Source organism: Mesocricetus auratus, unplaced genomic scaffold (assembly GCF_017639785.1).
Source record: "Mesocricetus auratus isolate SY011 unplaced genomic scaffold, BCM_Maur_2.0 Super-Scaffold_100008, whole genome shotgun sequence".
In the NCBI taxonomy this organism is placed as follows: domain Eukaryota; kingdom Metazoa; phylum Chordata; class Mammalia; order Rodentia; family Cricetidae; genus Mesocricetus; species Mesocricetus auratus.
Genome location: NW_024429192.1, coordinates 40,221,755 through 40,237,481, shown reverse-complemented (window position 1 = coordinate 40,237,481; position 15,727 = coordinate 40,221,755). Strand labels below are relative to the sequence as shown.

At 41.1% G+C, this 15,727-nt stretch overlaps 1 protein-coding gene across 2 annotated transcripts in view; it reads right to left on the bottom strand.

The window, feature by feature from the left end:
* The window catches only part of Alcam (activated leukocyte cell adhesion molecule), a 182,127-nt gene extending 175,892 nt beyond the window's left edge, over positions 1-6,235 (bottom strand). Inside the window, exon 1 of one of the 2 annotated variants that reach the window (XM_013116880.3) lies at positions 5,932-6,235. In XM_013116880.3, coding sequence (XP_012972334.1) covers positions 5,932-6,004 — 73 coding nt within the window. In that variant the 5' untranslated portion in view covers positions 6,005-6,235. The remainder of the gene's footprint in view (positions 1-5,931) is intronic. The other variant, XM_013116879.3, reaches the window with a different exon arrangement.
* Between the last annotated feature and the right edge of the window lie 9,492 nt (positions 6,236-15,727).

Genomic DNA, 15,727 nt, shown 5'->3' with positions numbered 1-15,727 from the left:
ATATGTTTTTGTGCAAAGAAGAAATAAGCAAGTGTCCAGATCTTTGTAGGACTGAAGATAATATGTGATATTGTAAAAGTTCATGGTCCAATAAAAGACAGTAACACATATCTTAATACAATAGGGCAAAGGCCACAGCACAGATGAAAACTTGGGAAGGGAAGTGTGAAAACACAGCTTGGTTATTACAATGCTGATTTTATATAAAGGTGGGAATTACATGCAAGAATTTATAGTTCTAATGAGAGAGCCTAGAATTCTGAATGATACATGGGTTAAGAAAAAAATCTGTTTCTATTAGGATAATATTTCCATCAGGCTAGGCATAACTCAGTGGTACAGTGCTTTCACGCACTATGAAATGTACTTGGTTTGATTCTTAGCACAGAAAAAAAAACTCTATTTATACTGATTTATGAAGTGAAAGTATCTTTGGGATTTATGTTCCCAAAGTGTTGAATTGGAATGCCAATTAATATCTTAAAACAAATTTATGTAACTTCTCTGTCGATATTATCACAATAAAGTAGTTATAAATTTATTTTCATTCAATTTCCCTCTGGTATTTATGAGTTGCCACTGTTTCAAATGACCTTGAAATCCACTGGAAGTACTACTGTTTTCACTAAAAGCAGGTATGTAAATAGCCTTTGGGGAATCAACCTACCAAGTTGCCAAGCCAACTTATATCAAGAAAAAGGAACTACCTGTTTATTCATAGAGACTCAAGTAAAATAACGGAACAAACTTGCTAAGAAAGCAGTAACTTAGGGAGAGCAAAATCTTAGCTAATCTGGAAATTTTAAGTTTGTACATCAAAGTGATTGACATGTGATTGGACAAATTTGAAGATTAGATGAAATAGCAGGGCCATAAGATGCTTTCCTTGTAACTGTCAAGGGACGATGATATTTCTACTATTTGAAAAAACTATAAAACTTAAGTTACATCTAATGATGTTTCTAGTCTTGTAGTCTTACTTTGACCAAGATTCCACCTCACTTTTTGGAGGGACATAGAAAACAGGGAGGAGAAAGGAGAAACCAGTGGCAGAAGTTAGACACCCAATTCCTGAACCATCCATTTCCCACACAATTTGATTTCATTATTTTTAAATACAATCAACCCTTAGAAGACAAGATATAGGCATGCTCACTAAGTCACTCAACTTAAAGTCAAATGAAATAGTCCTTTGATTAGGACTAGTTTGCACTGCACGCAGCACTGAGAACTGACTAGATAAATAAGAAGCATTAAAAGTTAATTTCATTCTTGGAACTACAATAATGGACAATGATAATAGGTTATCATTGAACAATGACTAAATATCACGGCATTTTTGATCAGTTCTTTCTAAAATATATGCTACTCTAGACAACAACAAAAAGGAAAAAAATGTGAGATTGTCATTTAAATAAATAATTAAGTGAATGAAATGTAGGCTACACCTTTGTCAAATGGTATGTAACAGCCTCCTCTTAAACACAGAATATATATGCATGTATGCATGTATGTATATATGTTTGTATGTATGTTCAAATTTCACCTCATTTTCCATAGGGAAAGGAAAATTCTGCTCAACTAGGAAAGTAAAAATGGACACATTTACAGTCTTTTTAAGCTCTTGTTGAGAATAAAATGAGCTAAAATTTGAAAGTAATAATCAACAGACATTAAATTTTTACCACTCCCAAGAAAATATTCTTGGTAGTTTTTGTTATTTCAATGAATGATGTAATTCTTTGTACATCACAAACATCTTAGGCCAGCAATGGCATGGAGCTTTGTGAAAACTTAACTACAAAGAATAAAATTAACCCTTTGAAGGGACTGATTCTATTTGTTCATTCAAAGGCACAGATGCACTTTTATAGTCAATCTGGGGGAACCTGTGTGACTCTCCTCCATATACCCAGATATAAATGGGATATGTCTACTTGAGTTATAGAACTCTTTGATGTTTGCTGTTAAACAAATGGTCAAAACAGAAAGAGGTGTGTCTGGACTATAAGGCTCCGTGATCATAAAACATTCAAAATACTACCTTAGAAATAATGCTATTACAGACAGAAAATATGCTTACAACTCAGCATTCAGTTTCAGTGAGATCTTGGTTTAATGGCATGAGAATTTGGGACATAAAAAAGGGACTAACATAAAAGACATTTTGACCCCTTTTAACAAAATAATAAAATGATAACTAAGTGGAAGAGATTAAAAATATTTTGGTAACAATATAACACATATTACAGATAAAATTTTCCAAAAATGCAGCACTATGGAATGATTAATCTCACTATAATCAGAACCATGAATTACATAAAAGGAAAAATATGTAGGTGGAAAACAGGGGCACAACAATAGTTCTCAAGGTCACAGCATTCTTAGACAGAATGGTTAGAAACTGAACTCTGTAATACCAGCTTCAATATAAATAGTACTTAAGACCACTGAGTGGCCTTTTGTTGACTGCCTACTTCTTGACAAGTCAATGATATACATGCATTCACATATGAATGTCCATCACTAAAAAAGTAAGCTTGAATATCCTAAAATGTCAGAAAAGTTGGGAATTAGCAATGCAAAATAGCTTGGATTTCTATAGCTTTTAAAATGACATGAAAGTTTTGGTGTGTTCTATTTTCTGAATCATACGAGTACCATTCGGGTTAGTAGAACAAGTAAAATGTTGGTGTCTTGCTACATGAGCATTTGGGTACCAGCCAGCTTATACCTAATTCTGGAACTATACATGCAGTTAAGACTGAGCCAGATGATTACACTACCAGGCTTCTCTAAGTCGAAAACCTTTCCCATTCCTAGGTGAATGGGAGACGAACCTCTCCCCCATCTCATTTTGTTTTGATTTTCCTAATTGGCCCCTCAAAGAATAAGCACAACACATGCTCATGAATTTAAAAAAGGAGAAAAAGAGAAAAAGTTAGCAATTGGGATACACACTGAAACCTTTCTAGCAATACAATGCCCGTGAATTTTGCCCAGAATGAGAGTGTAAGAAGAAACGCATTATTGAAAAATGATTCTGTCAGGCCAAATGTTTTTACTTCAATACAAGAAACAGTGTCTGAGCTGGAGGAAGTCTCAAGGAATAGATTCATGGTTCCTTTTTTTTTTTCTTTACACAGGAGAAAGCTGAAGCCCCAAAAGGTTTCTTGTCATATTCAAGTGCCTGAATGTAGACCTAGGTTTTGAGCCAAGCCAAGAAAAGCAATTTACTGCAAGCAGTGCTCCATTACATTGTAAATTGCTATTGAATTAAATAAATCAAACAAACAACAACCTAAGCAGTCTGTAGTTGTTTAATTAGTCAATTTTAATAATGCCATGCGAGTGGTCTGAAAGGACATGATTTCAATGGCTGCTTTTCCCCCAGACCTGGTGAGGTAAACTGGTAAATGTGGAACCCCACTGAGAACCGATCTGTGTGGCCTTAAGTCTTGGAGTGAACCTTGTATCCTGAGAAATGAAAAAAACATCTCAGGGAGGGCAGGGCTCAGATAGCTCAAGTGAAGAAACAGTTAAGTGCCATGCCACACCTCCTTGCAAACAACCTAGGAAAGCTTTCTTTAAAGCAGTACAAAATGTCACCACAGGCTGACGCTCTTTCTGCAAGAATAATGAGATTTTTTTTTCCACCTAGGATGCTGAGCACACACTTCACTGCCTTTATCATACTCAAAATTTCTTGGTGGAAGTCTTGCCTCCCTCTACCTTCAAAACAGATTATACAAGAGGCCTAAAACATATGAGTGATTACTGTGATATCACAAGGCAAAGACCCGCAGGAGCAGCCTCTGTCCTCAGGCACCTGACACATACTGTTAGAACTGCTCCAGAAAGGAGGCAACCAGGAAAATCAGGGATGAAGCTAGGTAGTACCTCTCTCCCAAGGCTCCACTCTGCAGAGGACACTGCAGGAGGCGCACTTGCAGTCCAGGACTCACTGGCAGGAGACCCTGTGCCATTAGAACCATAACCATTCCTTTGAAAGAACACTGACATTCCATGGAGAAGTTTGTACAACGTCAGCGCTATCATTCAGGAGAAAAGCGAATTTGGGGGTTTGTGGCTTGCGACCCTGGATCAGCAAGTGCGCTCCTGCGGGGAAATTGCACAGCTGGTGGCTTGGACTGGAGCCGGCGGTGCAGAGTGAATCGCCATCAGGTCTGAAAGCGGAACCTCTCCCCTCTTGGCAGTTCCGAGCAAAGAAAAACCTGTTTTTCCGACGGGGCCAACTGAAAATAAATTCCAACGCGACCGCATGAAAGGTTAACTGCTGTGTGCTGCAGTCCGGGGTGGAAATGGAAGTGACAGTCTCTGAGCCTGGTGTGAGAGGGTTAAAGCCAAGAGCGGAGACAGGCGTGTGTATTGTCACACCTCACAAACTGGCCCCCAAGCTCCCTACTTGACTCTGCTCCTGGGTTCTAAGGTGCCCTTCCCCCATCCTACATTGGGATCCAGAAAAAGTGAGACCACATTGTGCAAGACTAGAGAAGCCTCCAGCGCCCATCTACTGGGTGATTTCACGATGCCCTACCTGCCTTAAAACCTGGGGCTACTCAGGCTTTAGGGTTCCTGCCCCAAAGTCTGAGATTGGTCACATGTCTTTCTCAGTCTCAGAAACAGTAAGTTCATTACCTCACCCAGAAATGCAACTTTGATATAGAGATATGGAGAAGGCAACCTCCTACACGCTCACTCCCCCAACACCCAACACAGAGAGAGAGAGAGAGAGAGAGAGAGAGAGAGAGAGAGAGAGAGAGAGAGAGAGAGAGAGAGAGAGAGAGATTGAGAGAGAGAGGAGGCTCCCAAACCCTGCTATGGCCTCCTTATTTTCCTTCCTGGGAAAGATTCCTGGCCTTCGAACCCTCTTCTGTGGAATAAAAGATGCAGAAAGAAACTGAGTCCTTTTTTTTTTCCTTCTCCTTGATTTAAAACTAAAGAAAGGGGGAGGAAAAAAGGCAGAAGCCAAAATAACAGGGAATAGTAGTTTAACCCCAACTATCCACTAAACGGTTGCAAATCAAAACTTGAAAGGGTTAGATCTAGGGAAAAGTACCTGCCACTTAGGCTAGTGGCTGGGAAGGCATGCCTGGCAGGGCAGGACTATGGCGTGTCAGCCTGCAGGCCAGCTGGTGAACTCAAGGCCCAGGGATGTCCCCTAGGGTGAGACAAGGGATTCCCCGCAAGACAGTCTGGTTGGTGGGAATTTTGTCTTCTTCCTTCGAGGACTCGGTGTAGAAGTGACAACTGAGGTGCTATCACTGGGTGTGGAAATCAAGACATCCCTCACACAGGACTCACAAACCTGCCTGCTAACCCAGTCCACGCTGTGTGACTCGGCTGCCATCAACCCCACACTCACCGCCCACCAGACAATGCAGCTGTTATTTCAGTGTTAATTTTTTTTTTCTCCCTGAGATGGTAAAAGCCTTCCCTTTCCCCGGCCTTCCCTCCTGGGTCTTCACGTTATGACCAAGAGGAAGTTACTAGGGGATTTATCATGACCAAGTGCAGTCAGTTAATTCAGCTCAAAGCCAAGCAAAAGGAAACTGCCCTGGGTTCAGTGACGTGGACTTTGACACCCAGCGACTGAAGGGACTGTGCAGGAGAGGAGAGTCTAGCAAATCCTGGGGGCTCCTCAGCCTCAAGCGAAGCCTCATCCAAAGTTCCTGTAGATTTTCTCAGTGCTCGCTCTCTCTGCCCAAACTTGAACAGACCATTCAAGCCTAAAACCCGTGACACAAGTGACTGTTGCCAGGGACAGGTCCGTGTCCCCGCGCGCCTTTATGGCTTCCCTTACTTTCCCAACCACGCGCTAGGACGCACAGTCCCAGGCCACCCCGGGAACCGCCCCCGGGCCACAGCAACCGCGACAGTCAGTCGGGCTGCTCAGAGGCCATCGCTTACCTGGTCTGAGGACCGCGGCTGAGATCAAGAGGCAGAAAACCAGACGGCAAGAAGGGGACACCTTAGGGGCCATATTCCTCCTCCTTCCTCGAGGGCCACCGACAAAGTCCACGCCGCGGGAGGGGGCGTCGTCCCCGGGCCCACGGGGCCCGCTCGCTCGTGGGTCCGGACTCGCGGGGTAGCGGCGTTTTTCCCGGACACACGGTCCCCCGGGGATCGTGGCGCTGCGCCGTCGGGTCTACGCCAGAGGCAACTTTCCTCCACGCTCAACCCGCAACTCCTTCTTCCCCCCTCCACGCCCTCCCTCGGGGTCTTTGGCTGCTCCTCCCAGAACGGGCGACCCTCTAATTCCAGGAGACGCTTCAGTAGTCAGTCAAGGTGGACGCGGTTCTTTTTTTTTTTTTTTTTTTTTTTTTTTGGCTGCTCTCTAATGTTAGTTTCTGTGCTTGCAAAGGAGATGATAAGAAGAGCAACGAGAGTTGCGCCGCGCGCGGGTCACGGGGACCTCGGAGGGGTCGGCGGGGCAGCGCCTTTCGGGTCCGCACCGTGGGTCTCCTCAGGTGGCAGCCGCGGCAGTGGCTGGAGCGGCGGCAGCTGGAGCAGTGGCGGCGGCCGCGGGCTCGGGCTGCTCTGAGTGGAGGGCTGGGAGGCGTGTGTAAGCTGCCTGTCTCCTCCTCCTCCTCCTCCCGCTCCTCCCTCCCGCCCAGCTTCCCCGGCGGTGGCGTGGAGCAGGTGGTTGGAGCGCGGATCCGCAGCCTAGAGGCGCTGCAGGACCGAGTCGGAAACTGAGCCGAGCTGGCGGCCCCGGATGCGAGGAGAGCATGACGCCCCAGCCCCCCTCCCAGCCAGCCCGCGCGCGGGGGCGGGGCTGCCCTCGACTCCGCCTCCCCAGGACACACCCGCCAATCAGGAGCCGGCTTGAGAGCCCCGGGGGCACCGAGGGCTGGATTCGCCGCGGACTGGCTCATGCCCTGGGGTTCTCAGCGCCCCCAAGACTCACAGCGTGGGACCATCTGCTCTCCGCTCCGCCCGGTCACATAGCAGTCTTCTTGCACCCGGAAGCCCACTCACTGGCTCACTCCTAGGGATTTTTCTCCTCGGTGACCGTACCGCATTCAGCTTCTGTGGAGTTGTTGGGGCAGCCCCGTGGGGGTGAGGAGAGCGAGCGCCTTTGGTCCTCTTGGACCAGGACTGAGGAGGCGGAAAAGGAGGAAAAGGCGACTGGCTGGTAGACGAAAATTCGCCCCCGGAACAAACTCCTTCCTCATTTCTCTAATTTACCTTTCTTCTCCACCCCTTCTCCCAGCTAGCGCACACCCTCTCTGAGCAGATCATTAAGGCAACTATCCTGTACCAAAAAGCCAAAAGAGACGTCTGTCCCCGCCCCCGCCCTCATCTTCCTCCTGGTGAGAATCAGGACTCTCTACCATACCACACTTCGACGCACGGATTTTCCTAATGTCCCTTTAAAAAAAAAGTCATGTTTATTTTTAATTAGGCAACGATTGTAAGTTACAAAACAAAATCCAGAGTTCCTCGGATTAAAAGCCAACTCCTCCTGCTCCATTTCAGAAAGCCGGGCACCCAGCAGATGGGCAGGCTTCTCTGGCAATTTCTAAAGCTTGAACCACCTCCCAGGCTTAGCATCAGGAATCCGTGTCGCTTTCAGTTCAAGCAGAAAGCATGAAGGCATATTTTCCTTTCAAACATCAGGGTAGAACTGTTGGGGCCCTAAGTGGCTCTAAGTCAGGAATGTGGGATTACAACTCTTATGCCAGTAGCATATTAAAATCCTGATCCCTGAACCACCTCGCGAGGGCATAAATAGTCTTTCGTGCATCCCAGGGTCATCCCCTGTGAGAAGCCAGTCTCCAGCAGAGAATGCTAACTAGTCACAGAGGGCTGGGTCTTCAAAAGACTGGGAACCACCAGCTACCTGTGAGTGGAGATGGGGGTGTCTGAGTGTGCAGGCAGAAGCTTCATACAACACACACACACACACACACACACACACACACACACACACACACACACACGCGAGCGCGCAAGCGCACACGCAGCCCCTGATCTTTGAATTCCTTTCCTTTCGTGCTTGAAATTATTAAACTGCATCTTCTGTGATTTTTTTCCCCCAGCGCCTCTCTGTCTAGTTCTCCTCGCGTTTACAGTATTCTAGGATGGCTGTCTTAGATTTTTCCTCTGAAAATAAGTAGTTTTCCCCACATGGTTTTAACATTTACATTTCATTTGCATCTTATGAATCAACAGGAAGGCTAAATGCTAGGAGGCAAATGCCTCTTAACTCTGTATTCCATGCACAGAGCTAAACTGCTGGCATGCTCATGGGAATCCTATTCTATTCCTTTAGGGAATTTTTCTGCTAACTGCAGCCAGCCTTAAGGTGGATGTTTTAGAACAAATCATCCTATATTTCTCCTTAATTTTCAGACTGATTATTTTGAGGTGAAACTTATCATACATAGCATATAGTTGTACAAATGGCAAAAAGCAGAATGTCTGATCCTGGCTCTGACATTGTCTGATGAGCATAGTCAATTCAACTTCTCAAAGCCTCCATCTCCTCACTTGCAAAAGGGAATATCCATTGTTCCAGACTCATTGGATTGGTTATTGTGCGTAAATGAGATCGAATAGGACACTGACCAGACACAGTAGAAGATGATGGACTTTGGGGAATAGACAGAGCCTAGGGAGCTCTCTGATTTGCACTTAGTGAGCAGTGAGTGACCTTGATCAAAAGTCAACCTCTCACAATTAAATTGTGATGACACATTAGCAAGTCATTTTAAAGACAAATCTAAATATACCAATTACAGATATGAAGTATGCATTCAAGTCTGGAAGCAGCTGATTATATATGCATTCATTTAATATGCACACCAGATTTATGCATGCATGTATATATGGCATATTTGAACTTATAGTCAGTTATCATCAGAATGACCACTAAAGAGGAATATGTTCTACAGTAGGAAAAATGTTTTGGTAAACTGCTCAGAGCCACAAAAAGTAAAAGTGGCATTGCTCTGCATTAGATAAAATAATAAAATACCAAAATGGGAATTTAGCAGAAGAGTGTGGCATGAGAATAAGAACAGAGGAAGAAACCAGGTCAGATTGTAATAGCTGGGATTTGGAAATGATCAGAGTCCCTTAAAATTATCTCAGTTACTTTTACTGAAAGTTCATGTTAGAAAAATTCCATCCGACTTTTATGAATTAGTAAATATTGTTCAACCTCAAAAAATCCCTATCAGCATTTCACTTACAAGAACCTGAGAGCCAGAACAAGAAATAACTTCCACTACACAATGATTCATAGCAACAACAAAGCTAGAATTCTAGACCTGAACTTATGATTCTAGTATTGAATTCCTACTCACCTTGCTCACTGGATTTGTGGTACAATAACGTCATGCCTTTGGGAATCCAGGGGTCTCCATTTAAACATAAATTTCTCCATCTTCTCAAAACTTTAATATATTAAAGTATGCTACAGTCAAAGATGCTTTTTCTTGAGGAAATTAATAAGGTAGCAAACACTATCCAACTGGGCTGAGGAGCCCTGCATGAGAAGTGGGTGGGGGGAGACTTTGTCTATGGGAAATGATATTCATTCATGAATAATAGCCAAGAGTCAGAAATGAACAAGGGAATGTGAACTCCAAAGTAATACAGTAGGAAAGTGTTTAGCTAAAAACTTCTGGTTACAGTCCCTGATTGCCCAGAAGTATAAACAGTACTTCAAAGTAGTCAGTTACATCACATCTATAGTCAAGAATAGAGGAAAAAATAAAAGAAATACATTCCTGCTCATTGCTCAGCTGGATTTCTCTTTTATTATATAATTCAGAAACACTGCTTGAGGAATAGTGTGGCCCACAGTAATCTGGATCTTCCCACATCAATTAATAATAATGACAGTACCCTGATAGCCATTCCCACCAGGCAACATAATATTGACAATCCCAACCTAATCTAGATAATCCCAGACTAATCTAGACACTCACAGACTAATCTAGACAATCCCAAACTAATCTAGAAAACCCCAACCTAATCGCAGACTAATCTAGACAGTCCCTCATCAGCACTCTTCTCAGATTATTCTAGGTTGTATTGAGTGGGCAATTAAAAGAATTTGTCTTTCAGAATTCAGGAAACAGGGGCTCTCTTGGTAATTAAGAGAGAAGCTGTTAGCTGCATCAACATGAAGGACACTTGTGTGAAGATCAAGAATACATAACATCCCAATCATATTCTTCAGTTTAGTCATGGTTTGGAGCATCCTGACCAGTATTCCTTACCACAAGAGGTAAAATGAAAGATCGATATGTTTCATGTTGCCCAAAACATAAGAAAAACTTTACATTTTAGAGCATAAAACTATTTATCATCAGTCAGGGTTGTATATTCAAAGCCTGATACAAAAGATGCTTCCTACTTAGGGTCTACTGAGGTCAGAATTCAGTATCCCATCTCCAAAATATTATCTAAATGTTATTTCAGGCTGTGAGTTCAAGACGTTTATGATAGGCCCAAATGTATAGGAACTAAGGGTGAAGTTTGAGTCAACTATGATAAATGCATAAATTTTGGTTGAGAACTGTGTTCCATATTCAAAGTAGTTACTTATTTATACAAATATTCAAAAACAAGACAAAATACTCTAAAATCCAAGACTATTAGTCCTGAACACTTTGGATAAGGGATATTCAACATATTTAATATGAAATGACAATCTTCAGGGAAAATAATAGAAAAAGGACTTTGTGATCTAGGAGAATACCACCAAAGGATCCAGATATTGAATTAGTATGTGACCATTGTAAGTGCTTACAATACATTGCTGGCATAGACTGATATAGAAGACTAAGTAGGATTTCTATTAAGCTTTGACGGTTATAAAAAATCCAAGAATCACAAAGACTACATTAAAACAAGGTACAACTCCTTTATTTCTGGATCCTGAGTTTTTAAAAAGTATTTTTTTCTGAAATTTCTCCAAATATGTATTAAAGTTGTATAGTTATCTATCTTAAGACATATTCCAATGGATTTGATTGTGGCAATGTATAATTTATGATTTATTAAAGCTTGCCTGAGGCTTCAGAAAGCAAAGCCATAGAAGTCAGGCAATGGTGATACACACCTTTAGTCCCAGCAGTCATACTAGCTAGCCATTGAACTAGGTGGTGGTGGCACACATCTTTTATCCCAGGACTCCAGAGACAATCAGATGGATCTCTGCTAGTTCAAGGTCACATTGAGCTACATGAAATGGATCCAGTTCTTAAAGAGAAACAGTCACAAGAAAGTGATCTCAGTGCTTGGGATCACATACCTTGAATTCCAGAGTTTGAGAGGTATAAAGGAGAGTCAGGAGTCTAGTATTGCAATCTGAGTCTTGGTGGAGACAGGATGGCAGTCCTAATGTTCCTGGAGCTAGCCAGATCACCCTTTCAGCCTGAGGTAGAGGGAAGAGCTAGTGGCCGGCTGCTTTGCTTTTCTGAAGCTTGAACCCCAATATCTGTTTCAGGATTTTTATTATTCATGTTACACTTAATTACTTCATTTCTATTTTTTAAAGTACCACTGTTCATCAAATAATTAAGATACAGCTGCTCACACCCTCAGTAGTTAATAAAGATTCCATAGGAGCTTAGGAAGGCAAAAACTATCAAAGTCTTTGGTAAATATTCAGTTCTTATTTCAGATTTGCAGTGTGTTCTATGTTAGGTACAAAAGGACATGCATAACTATTTCAGTGCAACTACAAATCCACTTAGTCATTTTCCTTCCTGCCTCAGAAATGAGAAATGGAGAAAGAATCCAGCAAAGCCATTCGGCCATGGAATTTTCACCATATAAAAGGGATGTCAGAAACTCCCAGTGTGTTAAATACTCATAACTCATTAGTGTTTTCAGCAAGGGTATAAAACTGAATTGAAAAATCTAACACAATGTGTTTCTCTTCAAAGGTCACTAGGTGATTTAAACTTTCCACTGAGATCAACAGCTCTATTAGATTTGAGAATGCAGAAAGTGACTCAGTGTATGTACAGAAATATAAAGCCTGATGAGAAATTTCAACTTGGTTCTAGAAGCTCACTACAGTCATCACAATTTCTTTGTTATATACAATCACTTATTTAAGTGATTCCAGTTAGACTAATAATGTATTATAATAATTTATATTTCATTGTTAAAAACAAACATCATCATAGATATCATGACCTTTTGCAAAGTCATATTAAGTATCAGCCTTAGTAATCCATCCTGTTTTCCCTATGATAAGTAATATATTTGGATTACATGATAGTATTAAAAGTATCAAAACCATATTGGTAATACTGAAAGACTCACTGATCACATAATTCATGGGAAAATATTGAAATTTTAATACTCTTCAGGACCATTCAAGAAATTTAGAAATCTTCAAAATCTATTTTAAATCAATAATGATTAAATAAATATAAAATTAAAAAATAAAATAAACAGGCCTTTTCCATATAATATAGACTTACTTTGAACTCCAGTTTCCTATTTCTCTATTTTTATAGCCATTCAAATCAGAGTGTTTTCTTCATTGCTCCTAGTTATAACAGTCATGCACTCACCCCAGGGCCTCTACAACTGGTATTTCCAGTCTGTGGAAATCTTTGCCCAGCTGTTGTAGACCACTACATTACCACTTGTATGAGGCTTTTGCTCATATTTTACCTTCTCAGTTAAGCTTTCCAAGAACAACTATAAAAGCTCTCAACTGAATCCCAGTCCCTTGGTACTGATTTCCTGTATTTCCTGCTTCATGTTTCCCCGCAGACTCTATTATCGTATAATATAAAGTATATTAAACACATATTTTGATGGTTATTGTCTGTCTTGTTATGGCAGAGAAAGCTCAGGGAAGGCAGAGGTTTGCTTCTGTTTAATTTTCTGTCTGAAACAGATAACATAGAGAATGCAAATGCAAATGATACTATTTGATTAATGAATTCAATGATATATGAATGAACAAATAAATCATTATGCTAGGAACTTAGCAATCAGATGAAGGTGGGCTTCTTTTGGCTGAATTTCAGTATGTAGCCTGAAGCTTGACTTCATTTTGTAGACACTCGAAGGCAGTGGTTCTCAACCTTCCTAATGCTGTGACTCTTTAATACAGTTCCTCATGTTGAGGTGACCCCCAACCATAAAAGTAATTTCATTGCTACTTCCTAAGTATGATTTTGCTAGTATTATGAATTTTAGTGTATACATTTTTAAAGATAGTAGTTTGGAAAGGGGTCAGGACCCACAGATAGAGAACCACTGCTCTAAGTCTTTCTAGAATAGTTTTCTGAACAGATAAAATTAATACAGGTCTCAAGACTCAAGGATATAACAAAAATTCCATAGCTTTGGGTATCATTCTTGCTTAAATGCAAGTGAAGCCCTTGCAAATGGAGGAAACGTACAAGAAATTCTGTAACTTTTATGTTAAAATACTAAGGATAATAAAAAATCAGGATGTAGATCAGACTGCATTAATCAATTTTAAATATAGCACATTTATCCAAACTCTTTTCAGAGCAAACATTCCACATAACGTTCCATATTACATTTCACTAAGGCAAGATTATGGATTTGGTACCAATATTACAAGGTCTACAGACTTAGTACAGCATTAAAGATTTTAAGCCTTGGTGTTCTTTATACTGTGTTCTTTATGGAGTAAATTTGGTACAGTTATAATTCTGAGCAATGAATTCCACAAACATAGACGTCTCATAACCTATTTGGCTTGCAGTGCTGTGGGAAAAATATTTAATTTATCTTATTGTCCAGCATTATAAGATTTCTTATGGGTGTTTATTTTTCTTTGTAAGGGCAGGAAATTCACCTAATGATTGTACCTCAAGGTGAAAAGCTTGTGAAAAAATGCAGTGCATATTAAAAAGCTGTTCAGACAAAGATGTAAAAACATGAACAAGTTTTCGTTGACATGGGCAAAATTAGTCATTTAGTCTAGCTATCTAACAGGAGGTAGAGGAGAGGAAGTTTGACCAATGATTATGGATTCTTTTGTTGTTATACCTAGTTGGTAAAAACCTCTGGGCCTAAAAATGATTTCTCTGGTTATAGAGAATGGCATCTGATATCATTTGCTTCTCTGATGCTGTGGTAAACACTGACCAAAAGCCACTTGGGGAGGAAAAAGGTTATTTGGTTGGACAGTTTCAATCCTCCATTAATGGAAGCCATGGTAGGGGCTCAGGAACTTTAAGCACTGATTATGGGAAAATAATGCTTATTGGCCTCCTTCCTCTGACTTCCTTGCCTACCTTTCCTACACAGCCTAGGTCCACAGCCCAATGATGGTATTGCTTACACTGTTCTGGGCCCATCTACATCAATTAGAAGTCCATAGGATATTCTGATGAAGGCAAATTCTCCATTGAGATTCTGTCTTACCAAAAATGCCTATGTGTGATGATATGTTGTTTACGATCTAATAAAGCTTGCCTGGAGATCCAAATGCAACTTTAGCCACAGCCACAGGAGCTGGGCAGTGGTGGTACACACCTTTAATCTCAGGACTCAGGAGACAGAGGCATATGGATGTCTGAGTTCAAATCCACCCTGGGCTAGATGAGAGTGAATCAGTCTAAAAGAGAAACCACACACAACTTTAATCCCAACACTAGAACGCATGTAAGGAGCTCAGTGCAGTCTTGGAGGGCAGTGTAGGATTCTGAGGCCTGGTGGATAGCAGTGCAGTCTGGAGATACAATCTGAGGCTCAGTGAATCGCTCCTCCAGTCTGCGCATTGGTGGAGGTGAGAACTCTCTACTGGTTGGCTGCTTTACTTTTCTGATCTTCAGCTTGAACCCCAATACTTGTCTCTGGGTTTTTATTAATCATGCTACATCTAGGTTTGTGTTGTTGACCAAAACTATCACAGAACCCAAATAATAAAGTGAACAATTCTGTCCAAGAATTAACAAACCAGTTAAAAAATCTTCAGTGAATATACATCTCAAATTTTTGAGACTCCATATTTTAAATGTGTGTGTGTGGTGTGTTGCAGTGATTTCTTCAGATTTTTAAGGCTGAGGTAAAAATACTGAGTTCAGGAATAATGAGCATACATTTCACCAATTGCCCCAGCAAAGGCAAAGACTTAGCCAGGAGCAACTTGAGAAGTGAGTGGAGAGGGGACCACAGTACTCAGCATGATAAACAGATAGACATGAGTTACTCAGATCCTCTCCCCTCACTCAGAACCGAGTCACATGTTTTCATTTCTCCCAAATACCTTCTGTAGCTTATGGGATATTCATTGAAGAGTGAAACCTCTCAGCGTTTATTTTTTCCACCTTGGGGCAACTCTTTCCATCCATACCAATTCTTGCTATGAAATAATAAATGATCTTTTTCTTCTGCTGATTGGCCCATTCAATTCAAAGCAATTAATTTATCTTCTGCCTTCTTTTCGTTACAACTTAATGCCATGTTTTTGTATGATCTAAGAAGATAGCATGTTGAGATAAATGAGAAAGCCATGATACTTTGTGTATGAAGGTGTGAAGAATACTCATATGATCTGTGTGCCTACCAGGAAAAATTAGATGCATGAAATTTATTTCTTGTTTATATTACAAGGCCTAATATACCTTTCCACCCAGATTGTGTACAACAGAACCTTTTGATTAGCAGGTCAAGGAAACAAGAACAAACAAACAAAAGACAAAAGAGAAATACTGTACAACTGGGAAATAGAGTTTTACTT